This window comes from Astatotilapia calliptera, chromosome 3, assembly GCF_900246225.1.
Source record: "Astatotilapia calliptera chromosome 3, fAstCal1.2, whole genome shotgun sequence".
Lineage (NCBI taxonomy): Eukaryota > Metazoa > Chordata > Actinopteri > Cichliformes > Cichlidae > Astatotilapia > Astatotilapia calliptera.
Window position 1 is genome coordinate 8,971,081 of NC_039304.1, and position 16,476 is coordinate 8,987,556.

Below are 16,476 nucleotides of genomic sequence, written 5' to 3' on the forward strand. Positions count from 1 at the left end.
TCACCCACACAGACCTGGACCAGTACGCCTCATCTGTACTGGATTACATCTCCAAAACCACAGACAGTGTCACCACCCAGAAACGGATCACCATGTACCCCAACCAGAAGCCTTGGATGAACCGGGATGTTCGTCTCCTCCTGAAGGCCCGCAACACTGCCTTTAGGTCAGGAGATGCACACGCCTACAGCACAGCCAGGGCTAATCTAAAGAAGGGCATCAAAAAAGCCAAACACCATTACAAAAAGAAGGTAGAAGAACACTTCTCCATCTCCAACCCCTGACGCATGTGGCAAGGACTCCAGACCATCACAGACTACAGGACCACCAAACCCTTCCCCGCATCCTCTGATGTCTCCTTCCTCAACGAGCTCAACAACTTTTATGCTCGTTTTGAGCGAGGGAACCCCACAACCACAACCAAAGCAGACGTGACGCCAGACCACCAACCTCTGCCTCTCTCCCCCACCGATGTAGGAGCGGTGCTGAGCAGGATCAATGTCCACAAGGCTGCAGGTCCCGATGGAATCCCCGGGCGTGTTCTCAGAGCGTGTTCTGGGGAGCTTGCAGGAGTGCTCACAGACATATTCAATCTGTCCTTGGCCCACGCTGTGGTACCGGCCTGCTTCAAATCCACCTCCATCGTCCCGATACCCAAAAACTCCAACCCATCTTGCCTCAATGATTACCGCCCAGTAGCACTCACCCCCATCATCACTAAGTGCTTAGAGCAGCTGGTCCTAGCACACTTCAAATCCTGTCTCCCCCCCCACCCTGGACCCCCACCAATTCGCATACCGCCAGAACAGGAGCACAGAGGATGCAGTCTCCATCGCACTGCACTCTGTCCTCTCACACCTGGACAACAACAACACCTACGCCAGAATGCTGTTTATAGACTTCAGTTCAGCATCAATACAATCCACCCCTCACAACTCATCAGGAAACTGACAGACCTGGGCATCAGTTCCCTCATCTGCAAATGGTTACTGGACTTCCTGACCAACCGCCCCCAACATGTCCGGCTGGATAACCACTGCTCATCTACCATCACAATGAACACCGGTGTACCACAAGGCTGTGTGATGAGCCCTTTCCTCTACTCCCTCTTCACCCACGACTGCAGACCTGCTGATGGTTCCAACACCATCATTAAGTTTGCAGATGACACCACGGTGATTGGCCTCATCAGTGACAACGATGAGGCCGCCTACAGGGAGGAGGTGGATCGTCTGGCTGAGTGGTGCAACAGAAACAACCTGCTGCTTAACACCGAGAAGACCAAGGAGCTCATCGTGGACTACAGGAGGAATGCTGACCCACATCCACCCATCCACATTAAGGGGACGGCTGTGGAGCGTGTGAGCAGCTTCAAGTTCCTGGGAGTCCACATCTCCAAGGATCTCACCTGGACGACCAACTGCTCCAAGCTGGTCAAGAAGGCTCACCAGCGCCTCTTCTTCTTGAGGACTCTGAGGAAGAACCAGCTGTCCTCAGACATCCTGGTGAACTTCTATCGTTGCACCATCGAGAGCATCCTGACCAACTGTATAACAGTCTGGTACGGGAACTGCTCTGCCTCGGACCGGAAGGCGTTGCAGAGGGTCGTGAAAACTGCCCAGCGCATCGCCGGAGCACCACTTCCTGCCATAAAAGACATCTGCAGGAAGCGGTGTCTGAAAAGGGCTGGGAAAATCATCAAAGACCCCAGTCACCCATCACATGGACTCTTCACCCTCCTGCCCTCTGGGAGGCGCTACAGGAGCCTCCGGACTAAGACCACCAGGTACCGGAACAGCTTCTTCCCCACAGCTGTCAGACTCCTGAACTCTGCCTCCTGACATCTGACCCACGTTAACTCATGGACTGAACATACACACACCCCAATGGACAACTGTACCCTCAAACACACAATAATAACATGGACTGAACCACCACTCACAACCACTAGCACTTTATATAGCCTCTGTAGAAACTATCTACACCCTCACTTATCTTAACTGCACTACTGTATAGCTCTGTGTAAATAATCATTCTGTACATTCGATAATCTTTAATCCTACAACTGTTTACAACTTGCATAGTTCCCATTTCTGTATAACTGTATATCTCAGATTCCTGTAAAGTTATTTATCTCATATTCTGTATAGTTTTTCATATTTATATCCTGTTCATATCCTGTACATAGCTTGTACTCACTACAGCCTGTACATACTTATAGTTATAGAATATTCACAACATACTTCATACCGTGTACATTATAACATACCATAATAGACCCATTTCTGTAATATACTCACATATCTATATTATTGCTAATATATATTGTAATATATCTATATCACTAAAGCACTTCTGGATGGATGCAAACTGCATTTCGTTGCCCTGTACCTGTGCATGTGCAATGACAATAAAGTTGAATTCTATTCTATTCTATTATTTACTACATTTATTTAAATCCAGTAACCTACAGCAGAGGTTTCTAACTTTTGTCATCCAAGTTCCCACACAGATGGACTTGAGTGGCCTTTTATCCTTAAAAAAACCCATTATTTGATCTAATTTAAAATGCATTTTAAAACTCTTTTTAAACATGATCTTAGCTATTCATTGGCTTAATCTGTAGATTTACTGCTATCTGTTACTTTCAGCTTTTTTTCCTACCTATTCATTTCCAAACCCCTTTTAGTCTGCCTCTCAGTACTAGTGTACTTCTGTGCCTGGTTGGGAATCGCTTCCCTCCACACAAAAAGATGCCTATCATTCTGGACATCACGCTGCTTTTGGACATTCAGGTCACTGTCTGGTTCATGTCTTCTCATCATACAAACAAAGACTGAAATCTGCTTAACCTGTGTATAAAACACTGATAAGATGGACCAACAAGGCAAAGAAGGAACTTCAAGTTTGCTTTGACTACACAGACTAGGTCGTCTTTGATCCTGCAGCCACTGACCCCTATGAGGTGACTGACACCGTGACCTTACATATCAGCTTTCGTGAGGATGTGTGCATTCTCACTACAATGAGACGTGTCTACCACAGTGACAAGCTATGGTCTCCTGAGCTGAAGGTCATCCATGAGGTCAGGGAAGAGGCCCACAGAAGACAATGCAATCTGAGCAGCTACGCAAAGCTCCTGTGCCAAGCCATAAAACTGGAAAACAGCTAGACTGAAGCATTTTTGACAACTGGTCAAAACTGTCCTTTTCTAACATTTAAATTAGTCACTGACCTCAGAGCGTTTTACGACAGGTTTGATATGTCCATCCAAAGATAAAGATGCAGCAAACATTAAGCTGTAACACACTTTCAAACATCTGGAGTCTCCAACAGACTCAATTAGCACAGCTGCCCTCCACATCTGCTTCCTCTTTACAGTATTTTTACCCCATACAAGACTCTGTACAGCTTCTGAAGTTGACCAGTGACAGCGTGTCTTTCAACAAGGCAGCGTATAGTAAGATAACAGCAAAAGACAAATGAGAGACTAGTTAGAGAAATAATAAGAAAGATGCCAGAGAGAGTTCAGACTGTGATGATGAAAATAGTCATGGCAGTTATTGACTTTCAAGCTCGTTAGAATGGTCTCTGTTTTATATGGTGTTTACACGTGTTTGCCAAAGTTTCAATAAATCGCTGCACCTATTTCCCATTTTCCTAGCTAAACATAAAAAGAGGGGTTGCTCAACACTTTTGCACAGTGCTGTAGACCAGGGGTGTCCAACTCCAGGCCGCGAGGGCCAGTGTCCTGCAGGTTTTAGATATCACCCTGGGTCAACACACCTGAATCAAAGGATTACTTCATTACCAGGCCTCTGGAGAACTTCAAGACATGTTGAGGAGGTCATTTAGCCAATTAAATCAGCTGTGTCGGATCATGGACACATCTAAAACCTGCAGGACACCAGCCCGCGAGGCCTGGAGTTCGACACCTGTGCTGTAGACCATCTGGAGATTTAGTAGACTTAATTTGAGGAAGTTAAAGTTAACTTTAAAAATCAACTATTAACAGTTACAAACATAAAAAAAAAATCTACAATACTGCACTAAAGAGCCTCATTTCAGGTATTTCATTCACAAAATTATTCCTTTACAAAAGAATAACATTGCTCTGAGATCTGTGACACAAGTTAAGTTATTCTGCATGAGAGAAAGGAGAAAACATCCCTGGTCCACAACCTCCCTTTGTCAATTTTATTACATTAATATAATAGATTATATTCAGGGATAGAACCAGGTGTAGTGTTGCAGTGATAAGATCACACTGCTCACTGTGGTTTCCCATTTGGTCCTTAATGTTTCCTTTTACAGGACTAGATTAGTGTTTCCACTGCATATGGCATGTAATGAATCACTAATCACGCCTTTAAAAGTTTGTTGATTTTACCCCAAAACATGGATTTAATTGTTCCCATCCCACCCCCACATGCTGTACTTGTATTGTGCTTTATTAAATAGCTCAGGGTAAAGACCTGTTATAATCAGTGTCTCCAGCTCATCTCAGCAGGGCACTGAACATGCCAACTGACATTGTGAATACCATTATGGCAGGGTTGTCCAACTCCAGGACTCGCGGGCTGGTGTCCTGCAGGTTTTAGATGTGTCCTTGATCCATCACAGCAGATATAACGGCTAAATTGCCTCCTTAACATGTCTTGAAGTTCTCCAGAGGCCTGGTAATGAAGTAATCCTTTGATTCAGGCATGTTGACCCAGGGTGATATCTAAAACCTGCAGGACACTGCCCCTCGAGGCCTGGAGTTGGACACCCCTGTATTATGGTATTTTGTGAGAAAAGAAGCAAGAAGTGCTTGCCTCTGCTCCTCACATAGATAAGATTTGTTAATTTGTCTATTTTCAGGGGAAAAAATAGATTATTGATGTTATAGAAAACACAGCTCCAAAAAGACCGCTCTGGGTATACATTTTTACAATTAAATGAATTGATCCATAGGAAAACCACTTTATTATCAGTGTTATTCATTGTTCAGCTCCTCAAGTTTGTCTCAAGAGTACCTGTACCTACCTAATTGTGCAGCTAAAAAAGGGGTTTTCAGCGACTGACAGAGATGTGAACAGGGCCAACTGTCTTGTCAGCCTCGTCCTTCGTTTCTGTCAAAAACATGTACAATTCTTGGAGACATGAACTTATTTACATTAATCTGAAGGTTAAAAATGTCAGCTTAATGTCTAAATAGGCACAATGGCAACTATTGTAAGCAATCCTAATAGATTAATGAATGTTTGGATATTTCTTGTGATGGCCCTTAAAGCAATAACACAAACTGAATGTTTCAGAAAGCAAACCGGCCTCATACATTACATCACCTGATGTACAGTCTAATGTCATACTCACCACATCTTTCTCCATCACTGTTGTCTGAATGAAGCTGTGAAAGAAATTAAGGTAAAGGGACCTGTCTAAATGCTGTCACTTTAACAAATTCCTGAACACACCAGTAGTACAGATACTATATTGCATTTAGAACAACTGGTAAAAATAACCTCAATGATTGTGTATATTGTGTTTGTAAAGGGATGTCCAACCTGTCTCCAGCTGAGTCGTGTGTCACCAGCAGACAGGTTAGAGCAGCATTCACACAGGTCACTGTCTCCCTCTGTCGTACGCTGGCTGAACAAAAGACACATGCTGACCTTTAGATGGGAAACTACACCTTTAACAGTACATCTCTCATCAGTGGATGTGACCTGAGATGAAACTGACAAGTATGAAGATATGAAACTGCAATGTTTAAAATTTTAGAAGCCTAAACTGAAGGTGGGCCTGTGAAAGAAGCAGGTTTTTTTCAAGCTTGCTATGTAAGCTTTGTTTCAAAGTGGCCATAAGATGGCAGCTGATGAACATCTTTAAACAGAAACATTAATTAAGCACACTAGTCCAATATTTAATTCAACAATATTACAGTTCTTCCCTAACGTTTTCTACACAGGCAGTAATTTAACCTTTTTTGTAATTTAACCTCTGTACACCACCTCAGTGGATTTTGAATCAAACACTAAAGATGTGACTGAAGTGCAGACTTCAGACTGACTGACGGGTACAGTTTCAAGACCACTGATGATGCGTTCTATACTTCAGGATTTTTATTCACATATTAAATAGAAACCTTATATTTAAATCTATGTTAGTTTGTACTGTTAATGTTCAGCCTCTGATGCGGGTTTGTGTATAAAAATCCCTAGAAATATACACCTTTATAAAACCCTTTGAAGTGCACAAAGTCTGCACTTCAGTCAAATATTGACTGACTAAATCCACCATGGTGTCGTACAGACACAAAAAAAATACAAAAACTGCCAATTGTCCAACAAATTATAGAACGAGATGAGTTAAAGTCATTTATGGTAGAATGTAGATGGAAAGTCTGGCAGTAAACTGTCCATAAGACATGTGTAATGCAGGAGGACTGTATCAGACTTGGACATGATGTGTTTTGTGTTCTATTCACAAATGACTACAACTGTATTGACTTTTTTCTTATAGTCAAAAGAAAATACTCAGCCCTGATTTGTGATAAATCTGTAGCCTTGCAAGGAGAGAGGGTCAGGCTTCAATGTAGCTACGCAAGAGTCCACATATACAGTGACAGGAGGGTGCATCAGGGCCTCCACTCTGGCTTCTAAAAGCACTGCTTCCCCCTGCTGATACACTGTGGAACTACACTGAGAGGTGCACACATCTGTGGAACAAGTTTTCTTTCCAGTGCCTGCTTCATTTAGACTCCACATACAAACAATATCGCCAAACTAGAGAATGAATAAGACTTCAGTTTAACCTGCCAAGATATGAAGGGAGAACTGCTGCAGTCCAAAGACACTGACCGTGGATGTCATTGGTTCCCAGGTTAGGCTTAGTGGTTCTCGACTTACATTTTGCTTCCTGTATTCACACAAAAATTACACACAGGTTATGCCAGTGTTTGTCATCATATAAACACACAGGCGTTGAACTCAGTTTAATCTGGACAAGTTTCTTGTTACTGTTAACCGTTTGAACCCTGCACTGTTGGTTTTCTATTCTAATCATTCAGCTTTTACTTTTACTCCACTAAAGTGACCAGCTTCGCTTATTTTGCCAGTGATACAATTTGTACCGTTAGCCAACAATTTAAAAAAAAATCAGCCATTTAAACTGTTTACAATTTAACTACTAGCTATAGTAACATAATTGATCAATTAACAGTATACAACAACACATTACATCATTCATATACTTTTAGCGAGCCGTATGATTTGCCCCCTTTCCCGCCGTTTATTGATCAATTATAGTAATTTATCTTCCTTTTAGATGCCATTTTCTGCCTTTTATCGGTTACGTTGAATTCAAACTTGCTCTTTTAATCCTTTAAGCGTACCAGCTGAGCTTATTTTTACACTGGACTCAGTCTCACATTCTCGTAGCCCTGCAGAGATAACCATTTCAGCTTCAGACACCGCTTCCTTTGGTCTGCAGGAGCTTTCCTGGGACAAGTTTTCTCCAAGTTGAAAACACTGGGGACTGAACGTCTGTCCTGGGAAAACTGATGCTTCTCGGCTATTCTCACTTTGTTTTCGCCGCATCGCATTTGAAGTGCTTTAAAGAGTTTCTACATTATTTTTGGGGCAAAACGCAGATATACCAAAACTACGAAAATGTAGGCGACACCGGTGTGTTTTCCCTGGGTAGCCATTGCCAAAGAGAAAACCCAAGGCCTGAGAAATAAACGTGGTTGTACACAGGTGTACTGCGCCGTGCTCTCGCGCGCTGGACCGTGGATTCTACTTTCAAAGACTGTGGGGGGAAATACAAACATTTTTATTCACGCTATACTTAATAAAAAACAGGTGCTACATTAAGCAATTTTGTTTTGGTGACCTTTTTTTTTCTTGTCAACACACTGCATCCTAATTCTATTTTATCAGTACACATATGTGGAAATATTCATTTCAAGATAACGATATTTTCGCACACTCGAATATTTGTTAGTTTAGTAGTAGTAGCAGTCGTAGCCTACAGTAATTTCACTTTCAAACGACTGAAACCGGTGACTTTTTGTGTTTAGAAACAAAATGAAACGAAAAGACCGAAAGGCTCTTGAGGGCATAACTGTGAGTGGAACCAATGTCAAGACGGAACTCAGTTACTCCTCTTAGTGTTCCGTAGGGATAGTTATTGTAGCTGTACTTAGTAAGCGTCGGATGTTTTGAAACTGCTGACGAGTGTTTGGATGTTATATGTGTTTGTAAAAAATAAAAAAGGACAGAAAAGAGGAAAAACATGGATAAAAAGTCCGTGCCAGCGCCGTCAGAGGAAGAGATTGACTGGGGAGGAAGTGGAGCAGGAGGGAGCAAAAATTTACAAAAGGACAAAACTTTATTGAAGAATGTGCACACTGGTCTTCCTAATCCACCTTCGGGTGCTATAAAATGTTCTCTAATAAAAGGAGACTATCTCTACTTCCACTATGGATGCGATGGACAGGATGACAGAGGCTGGGGATGTGGCTACAGGACCGTTCAAACGCTGTCTTCGTGGATTTGTCATAACTGCTCTCCGCCTAAGAACCACTGCAGGCCGGTACCAAGCCTCCCCGAAATCCAGCAAGCGTTGGTAACAATGGGGGACAAAACCGACTCCTTTTCAGGCTCCAGGGAGTGGATAGGAACATTTGAATGCTCTCTAGTCCTCGATCATTTCTACGATGTTCCCTGCAAAGTGGTGCATGTCAGAGGCGGAGGGGCCGAGCTGGAGCATGTCGCAGTGGCTGAGCTCCATCAGCACTTTGAGAAGCATAACTCTCCAGTGATGATGGGAGGAGACAGAGACAACTCCTCAAAGGGGGTATTGGGGGTGTGGACCGGGGATAAGGGGAGCTATTTGCTGGTTCTCGACCCGCATTACTATGGATGTGACCTGGACAGGACAGAGCTGCAGAGGAGAGGGTGGGTGGCATGGAAAAGAGTATCATCTCTGGATCAGTCTTCATTTTATAATCTGTGTCTGCCACAGACTGCAAGACTGCTAAATGTGTTTTAGACATTCAGTATGGTTGTTTCAAAATGAGCTGCAGTGCCATCCTGTGGTTAAACTCATTAAAGCTCTTGAAGAGCAGCAGTACCAATCGTATATGTTGGTTTTTGTTTTGTTTTTTTTTTATTAGAAATTTGAGGATCAGTTAATTTCTTGGTCAAAACAGTGTGTTTGGCTTCTCAAATGTCTTCATTTTGTGTTTTTGTGAAAAATATTTTTCAGTATTCTACAGGCCTACATAGACCCTTGACAGCTGCTCATTTTTATTTCACATTTTGTGCACAAGATCATTAACTACAAATGCATGCGTCTCCTGATCATGCTGGATACACAAAGCCATCATAAACTGAGGAAAGTCTTGTGATCACCTACACATGATATGTGCTGGACAATGCTTCAATATGCACTGAGAAAGAGATCTGTACGCATGTAAACATATTAAATGAGACAAGCTTCATTTAGGCTCACTCAATTCTCCGTTTTATTCCTTCCATCATATAATTTAATTTGACATGACATCTGGGTTCCATTTATTTCTCGAGCTACATTTCTGCCAAGAGATCAAAAGATCACCTTTTATATCATTTATCTGATACACAATCTTTATAGAAAATCTGGAAGTTCTTGTCCACATCCATCCTCCCCTTGAGGAATTTCTCTAGGTTTTTGAGAGGAACCTCCACCATTTGGTTGTTGACACGATCATTTAGCCCATATGCACCAAAGACAGGGAACTTATAGCGCACAAAGTACGGCGCATTTTGGTCGAACTCGGTGCAGCAGTAGGCCGACCACATGTACTCGGGCACAGCTACCCGGTCCTGGTTGTTGCGACGGATCGTGTGTCCAGAAGTGGTGACCCCGGTGATCACAAAGGCTTTGCCGCGGCAGTAGTTGTTGAGGCGCTTTCGGACGATGTCTCGGTGTTCCGCCCAAGGACCCATGTTGAACTCCCTGATCTGAGGCACCACATTCGTCAAGGTGTAGGTGGACGCCTTGTCTAGAGGGTCAGCCTGATGCTCATCGGGATTTAGTTGGCCGCGTTCATACTGAACCACATCGGCGTAGTCCTCCAGGACTGCCTGGGAGTCCTCAAAGTTCATGTGCATGTTTGCAGACTGGGGGAAGGGCTCCATGTTACTGCTGCTCTTTTCTGAGGCCAACTATGGAGAGAGAGAGAGAAAATAAAAAGCAAAGTAGTTTTACTCACAGTTTGCACACTCATTTTTTTCTGGGAATGGTGCAAAGACTCATGGGAATAGAGATGATATGATCGTATTGTTTGCTTGTGCGACTGTTTAAATAGACCAGTAGTTGTCCAATAACTCAGTGGAAATGTGAATAAGCTCATATCTTGTCACACTTATACAAATATAGGAGACAAAACTCATGGTATGTGGGCAAAGAGTTGAAGTTATACTTTTAAAAAGATAATCTGTTTATGAAGATTAACCCCAACCTGACACACCAGATGGCTGCCTCTCCCTTAGCCTGTTTCTGTCGGAGGTTTCTTCCTGCTAAAAGGGAGTTTTTTTTCTTCCCACTGTCTCCAAGTGCTTGCTCTTCGTCTGATTGTTGGTCTTTACCTTACAGTATAAAGCAGCTTAAGGCAACTGTTATTTTGATTTGGCTCTATATAAATAAAACTGAATTAAAATAGGAAGACAAAAACAGTATAACAGCATCCAAAGGGTTGAGAGTCAGCTACTAAAGCTTACAATAAGCGCAGCCATGAACTGTAAACTCTGTTGTAGTTTACACAAAGCACCGTTAAAAGTTGACAAATCTAGCTGCCAGTGCTTTTCTGCAATTAAACAGCCACTTCTTACAGAAAAGAAACGCACTTTTGTCATTTTTAGAGAAAAATGCCAAATTTGCATAAATGGTAATGGCAACACTATCTCAGTGAAATAGCACACAGAGCTAATAAAGCAGCTTATCTCAGCTTTACATTGTTTCTATTACAGTAGCATAGTTGCTGCAGTTCTTTAGCTGCTTGTTAAGAAACATCAGGTGATATTGCCTTTACACTTCCAAAAATGTCAAGAAATCTCCAATGACTGCATGTGAATAGATACAGAGTAGTGTGAATATATGGTATATATAGTGTGAATAGTATTATGTCAGATATATAGCACACTGTATGGGCAAACATGCAAAATTGAGAATGAAACCAGGCTTCTGTTTTATTTGTTTCATCCTTGACTGAGCTCGCAAGCACTCTCACCTGAGGCTCGAACATCCAAGGGAAATCCACCTTCTTCTCCCCGTCTGACTTCTTGAATGTATAGGCTGAGTAGATGGGGACGTGTTTGTGTGAGTCGTACAGGGTGACATAGCGGGGTTTGTCCTCATACCGCTGGCAGATCTTCTTAAAGGAGTTGCTGAGGTATCCTCGTGGTGGTGTTCCCATAAAGAGAGAGTCCTTGCAGCGCTCCGCATGGTTGAAGTCTCCCACAACTCCTGCCTGGGACACTTCAAGCAATCCACACATTAGGAAGATCATGGCAGCTGCCGTTGCTAAGGCACAATTTGTAAATGTAGGTATCATCACTGCAGCTTTTTTTTCTCAGCAGCTCTCTTTTGTGTCTTTTTAGATGTGTCTTCTCTTGCTAATGTGTCTCTAATTCACCTGTGACACACCACTGCAATCTACTACTGCCTAACAAGTACAGCCTCTGTCCCAGCTCTATCACACCCCACATTTCCCTTCATGCCTCACCTGCACTTCAAGCGAGCAATTCTCTCATTGTAAAGGCTTTTCCATATATTCAAATTCCCACGAGTGTCGTAGCAGTAGTTATCAGTCACTGAGAGCATTTTATTACGGTAAAGTGCAGAGGACAAATGGCACTCACTTCAGACCTTCAATTCAAAAATAGCCTTTCTTCCATCGTCGGCCTTGTTGCAGTGAATGAAGCTGAAGTTTAATGAAAGAGTAGAAATGGGAAACTCATGTTTTAAAGCCAGTTTTTGTTTAAAGTGTAGAAGGAGTCTTGCATTGGAGAATTTCCACATATCAAGTTTAGATTTTTCATTTCAGCAGCAAATTAAAAAGCTCTATCCCATCATGAGCTGGTGCTGTAACTTAATATGCATATGACGTCTGATGACAGGTTTCAAATTGCCCAGAATGTGTCAAAAACAAAAGTTCAGAGACAGTTTCATTCAGTGGTTTATTCCTGTGAAATATATGAGAAAGTTACATTTTGTTACATTGCAAGAGTGTTTAAAGTACAGTATGGCCCCTCCCCCACACCTTTCCAACACGTGAACAACCTACTAATGTAAATCCTCCCCCCCCCCCCCCTCCTTGATAGCTGGCTATGCCTCTGCCTTCAAAGTAAAGGTTATGCAGAACAACAAAAAATACACGTGATATCCAGTGTCAGCAGATTTTATGACCCGCTTGGAAGCTTTTGTTTTACCTGATGTAACGTGTCATATAAATTACCATGCACAGTAGAAAAAGCACAGGTGTAGATAACAAAAGAAATTCTGGTTGCAAATTTCATGGATACTGTTAGCGATAGCTCACTGTCACACTGTTATAATTTAGCTGGATGTTTTGTTGGCACATGATGGCACCTCATTTTACTTACAAACACCACAAAGATCAGTGACAAATTAAAGGAAAAATTAGTAACCTGTATATCTCTTTTATGGTTTGGATTCATCTGTCCTCTTTGAAGGGGCACTGCAAGTTAAAAGAAACTTTTCTATGATTGCAACATTTTATTCTGATGGGTGTGGTCTCCTCTATGATGACAGTGCCCCAATCCAGAGGGCATGAGGATTACTGAATGGTTTGATGGGTATCAATTTAAAGCAGTTCATAGATTATGGCCTCTGTAATAACAGGATTAAAACCCAATTGAATAATCACAGGACAAAAAATCATAAAAACACCAAATAATAAAGGGAATAAAAAAGATACAGGAACGTCTGTTGAGAGATTGATGTTCCAGAGACCAATGAGAAGGTACACTGGCACTCTTCTGGTAGGACTACTTTTTTTTGTCTTTCTTTAATTTGTCAAATGTTGAAATATCTCTAAATATTTTCCCTATGCAGTTTTCTCAGGTGCTTGTATGGAACAGTCGCCCACAAAGATCTGAAAGTTCTGGCTTACAAATTCTGTCTTCTTGAGAAACTCCTCCAGTTTCTGGACGGAGACTTCCACCATGTCATTGTTCTCATCCTCGTTGAGGCCATAGTAAGCAAAAGATGGGAATTTATAACGGTTCATAAAAGGTGTGTTGTGGTCATAGTCAACACAGCAATATGCTGACCACAGGTAGGTGGGAACTGCAATGCGGTTCATGTTTTCCCGGCGGATCATCTTGCCAGAGGTGGTGACCCCGGTGACAATGTGCGCCGTTCCACGACAGTAGTTGTTAAGCCTTTTGCGGATCATGTGTTCCTGTTTGTCCCAGATTAGGTTGTTGACTTCAGGCACCACGGGTACCACATTGGTGAGGGTGTAGGTAGCTGCTTTGTCGTCAGGTTCATTCTGATGCTCGTCCGGGTTGAGCGTGCCGCGCTCGTAAAGGATGGCATTTGTGTAATCGTCAAGAACAGCTTGGGCATCTTCAAAGTTCATGTGCACGTAACTCCGTGGAAAGGGCTGCATCTCGTCTGTTTCAGAGGATGTGGACAGCTGTGCAGAGAGACAGACCCACAGCAAATGAGGGCATGAGCATGACTGAATGCGATTACATGACTACGCAACAAATTCTTACACACATTTCAAAGCAGGGAACTTTCTAGTTTTCTTTACCTGAGGTTCGTACATCCAAGGGACATCCATACATTTCTCCCCTTCTGAGCGTTTAAATATGTAGGCAGAGTAGATCGGTATATGGTCCACAGTGTTGTACAGAGTCACGTAGCGTGGCTTTTTGTTGTAGTACTGACAAATGAACTGGACGGAGTGGTGTTCCAGTCCTCTCGGTGGCGTTCCCATGTAGAGGAATTCTTTGCACTCTGGAGAAAGCTCTTTTTCCACTTTGCCTATCACTGCTAACATTATGCTGAAAAGTAGAAAAGCTGTCTGTGCCCAAGCTGCCATAGCTAGGAGGGATCCTGAAGCCACTCTGGTAACAAGTTAAAGCTGTTAAATAGTATGTTAGGTATATTTTTGAGCTCTGCTACAAATGACTGCGTGCGTCTTTATGCTCAGTAAAACAGCTCATACACATTTCCCACTCTGCTCTCTGTAATCTGGCCTCAGTATGCAAAGTAATGCCATCTTTATACCTTATCATATCCACCCACAGCTGGCGAAACAGGGACTATGGCCAATGGTGCCTCACACTGGTTAGAGTAATGTTATTTCTTTGAACACATCCTCCCAGATGGTCAAGCATTTATCAAAAACACAAAGCTATACTTGCAATTTTAAAGTGCCTTGGGTTTTTAAAGACCGTTGTGCGTCATTATGAACTTTATATTTGCTACCAATGAAGTGTATACTCTACTCTACTACTACTGATATCACTGACAAATGCAGAAAAAATACAAGTTAAGTATATCAGGGTTACATTAACGTACATTTTTGTGTGTGTACACTCATGTTGTTAAAAACCCACCATCTGCCTGTTCTGCACAGCCTCATTTTTAACAGGCACGGTCACATGTATACAGTGAGTGTATCCTTACAGCCATCCTTTTTTTCAAAGTAGTAACTATTAATCGCTGCATGTGATGCCTTTAAGGTACATGTGTAAGGTTTGGGTTTTTTTCTTTTTACAGAAACATGAGTTACACTCTCGCCTAAGGATGTAAATGCTGCAAGTACAGAATGCAGACTACTAAAATGACTACAATTGCTATGATATGATCATGGCTGCATTCTATGTTATCAAGACTGTTATGACTGTTGGTAGCTGTAGAATTCCCACAGAGCTGCATAAACTTGCTAACAGCTATCTCAGCCCCACAGTTATTAATTCTAACTGCCTCAAAAATAATAACTTGCAGCACAACAACAGGGTAGTAACATGAAACAACTTTTATTTGCAAAATTAAGAGATTACTAAAATAAAATACAGAATAAAATACATTATAAATAAAATACAGAATGATTGTGCCACAAAAGAGGCATATCCTGAGATATCATTAAAACCAGCTTATTTGTGTCCTCTGTAATGGACATTTGTTTTTGGTCTATAGCTTTTCACTCATTTGAGCTTGTCCTGATGTACTAAATAGAGGAAATCCTGGGCTTTCCATTGATATCTCATGTGTTTGGGTGGCCCCTTTTAGCTCCAAAGAGGAAGGAAATCACAAAAAAGTTCAAAGTTCTTCTCAGGAAGATATAACAAAATCAAATACGTGATTGTGACCAAATGCATATTTTCAACACTTTCCAGACATAGAAGCACTCATTTTTTCCAGCAGCAATATGTGACATGCTGTTTTCTATCTGCTGGTCATCCTGTGAAATGCAAAATAATGAAACATTTTTGGATAAAGACAGAATATAAGTTAAAGATACTCGTGGTTGCTCAGTTCTTATATATGGCTATAATTTTCTTTCCATGGAGGAATTTCTGAAAATTGTATTTTACTATATAAATAAGTGCACATTTGAGCTTTATTTCTTCAGCATTACCATATACAGCACAGGTCAGTAACAGTCAAATTCTTCTCCGTCACCTAGATCAAAAATGAGGTAGAATATTTAAGCACAATGTTTTAAATTTGGTTTGAACATCTGGACTCTGAAATTGAGCACTTTAGAGTTCATAATACAAATAGAGTCGAGGAGAACAATAGGTGGGATAAAGACAAAGATGTGGACAAATTACAAGTCAGGTCATTTTGGCTTGAATGTATTCAGTTTAAGTGCAGGAAATTTTAACAGCTATGGCAATTACCCCAGGAAGGATTTAATAAAGATGCCATTGGGTTCATAATTTGTTTCCATAAAGGCAAGATTAATAAATTGTAACAATTCAATGGCTCTATTCCTTTCTAACTGAATTATACTTTAATTTATTCAATAACATGTGAAGCAGGATTGCTCAACACTGTAAAGTTGGCTTAGTCTTGTTTTTGCAATAGATGCATTTCAACATTCCTGCATTACTCTGCATCCTGTTAAAAAGTCTGCAACTTTTTTTCATGTGTGAAACCCTTTTTTATTGCCAGTGTGTGAAACAGACTGCAATGTGACTTTAAAATATACTGTTTGTTAATTTCTGTGTTGCCTCTAAGAGCCTGTGAGTGAGACAAGGACATGACTATTATGGTCACAATGCCTCTCCTCAGCTCCCAAAGATAGCACTGACCAGCTTTAGCTAAGTATAGCATACAAATGGACTCAAAATAGAAAACCTTAGCAAGCAAGCAAATTAGCATTAGCCAGCGAGCTGCCAGTTTCTCCATAAAAGTAGGGTAAGCTAACACTAGCCAGAAAGCTAATGGCTAGTTTTATCT

At 41.7% G+C, this 16,476-nt stretch overlaps 3 protein-coding genes and 1 pseudogene across 3 annotated transcripts; 1 reads left to right on the top strand and 3 right to left on the bottom strand.

Moving 5' to 3' along the window:
* Positions 1–5,762: 5,762 nt before the first annotated feature.
* On the bottom strand, positions 5,763–7,588 carry LOC113012237 (zona pellucida sperm-binding protein 3-like; annotated as a pseudogene).
* Positions 7,589–8,147: 559 nt separating this feature from the next.
* On the top strand, positions 8,148–9,500 carry ufsp1 (UFM1-specific peptidase 1). Its single transcript, XM_026151975.1, has one exon. The coding sequence runs from the start codon at positions 8,281–8,283 to the stop codon at positions 9,037–9,039; it is 759 nt and encodes a 252-aa protein (XP_026007760.1). The 5' UTR covers positions 8,148–8,280; the 3' UTR covers positions 9,040–9,500.
* Positions 9,280–11,539, bottom strand: LOC113012242 (endonuclease domain-containing 1 protein-like). Its single transcript, XM_026152332.1, has 2 exons — positions 11,261–11,539; positions 9,280–10,196 (listed from the first exon to the last, which is right to left on the bottom strand). Exons 1-2 carry the CDS (start codon positions 11,537–11,539, stop codon positions 9,615–9,617), a joined length of 861 nt encoding a protein of 286 aa, XP_026008117.1. The 3' UTR covers positions 9,280–9,614.
* A 1,489-nt stretch (positions 11,540–13,028) lies between these two features.
* On the bottom strand, positions 13,029–14,062 carry LOC113012257 (endonuclease domain-containing 1 protein-like). Its single transcript, XM_026152357.1, has 2 exons — positions 13,814–14,062; positions 13,029–13,693 (listed from the first exon to the last, which is right to left on the bottom strand). The coding sequence occupies exons 1-2, from the start codon at positions 14,060–14,062 to the stop codon at positions 13,100–13,102; spliced, it is 843 nt and encodes a 280-aa protein (XP_026008142.1). The 3' UTR covers positions 13,029–13,099.
* Between the last annotated feature and the right edge of the window lie 2,414 nt (positions 14,063–16,476).

Coding starts and splice junctions, on each gene's coding strand:
- ufsp1 (XM_026151975.1), top strand. CDS start 8,281: ATGGATAAAAAGTCCGTGCCAGCGCCGTCAGAGGAAGAGATTGACTGG.
- LOC113012242 (XM_026152332.1), bottom strand. CDS start 11,539: ATGATCTTCCTAATGTGTGGATTGCTTGAAGTGTCCCAGGCAGGAGTT. Junction 10,197..11,260: donor CTTGGATGTTCGAGCCTCAG/GTGAGAGTGCTT, acceptor CTCTCTCCATAG/TTGGCCTCAGAAAAGAGCAG.
- LOC113012257 (XM_026152357.1), bottom strand. CDS start 14,062: ATGTTAGCAGTGATAGGCAAAGTGGAAAAAGAGCTTTCTCCAGAGTGC. Junction 13,694..13,813: donor CTTGGATGTACGAACCTCAG/GTAAAGAAAACT, acceptor CTCTCTGCACAG/CTGTCCACATCCTCTGAAAC.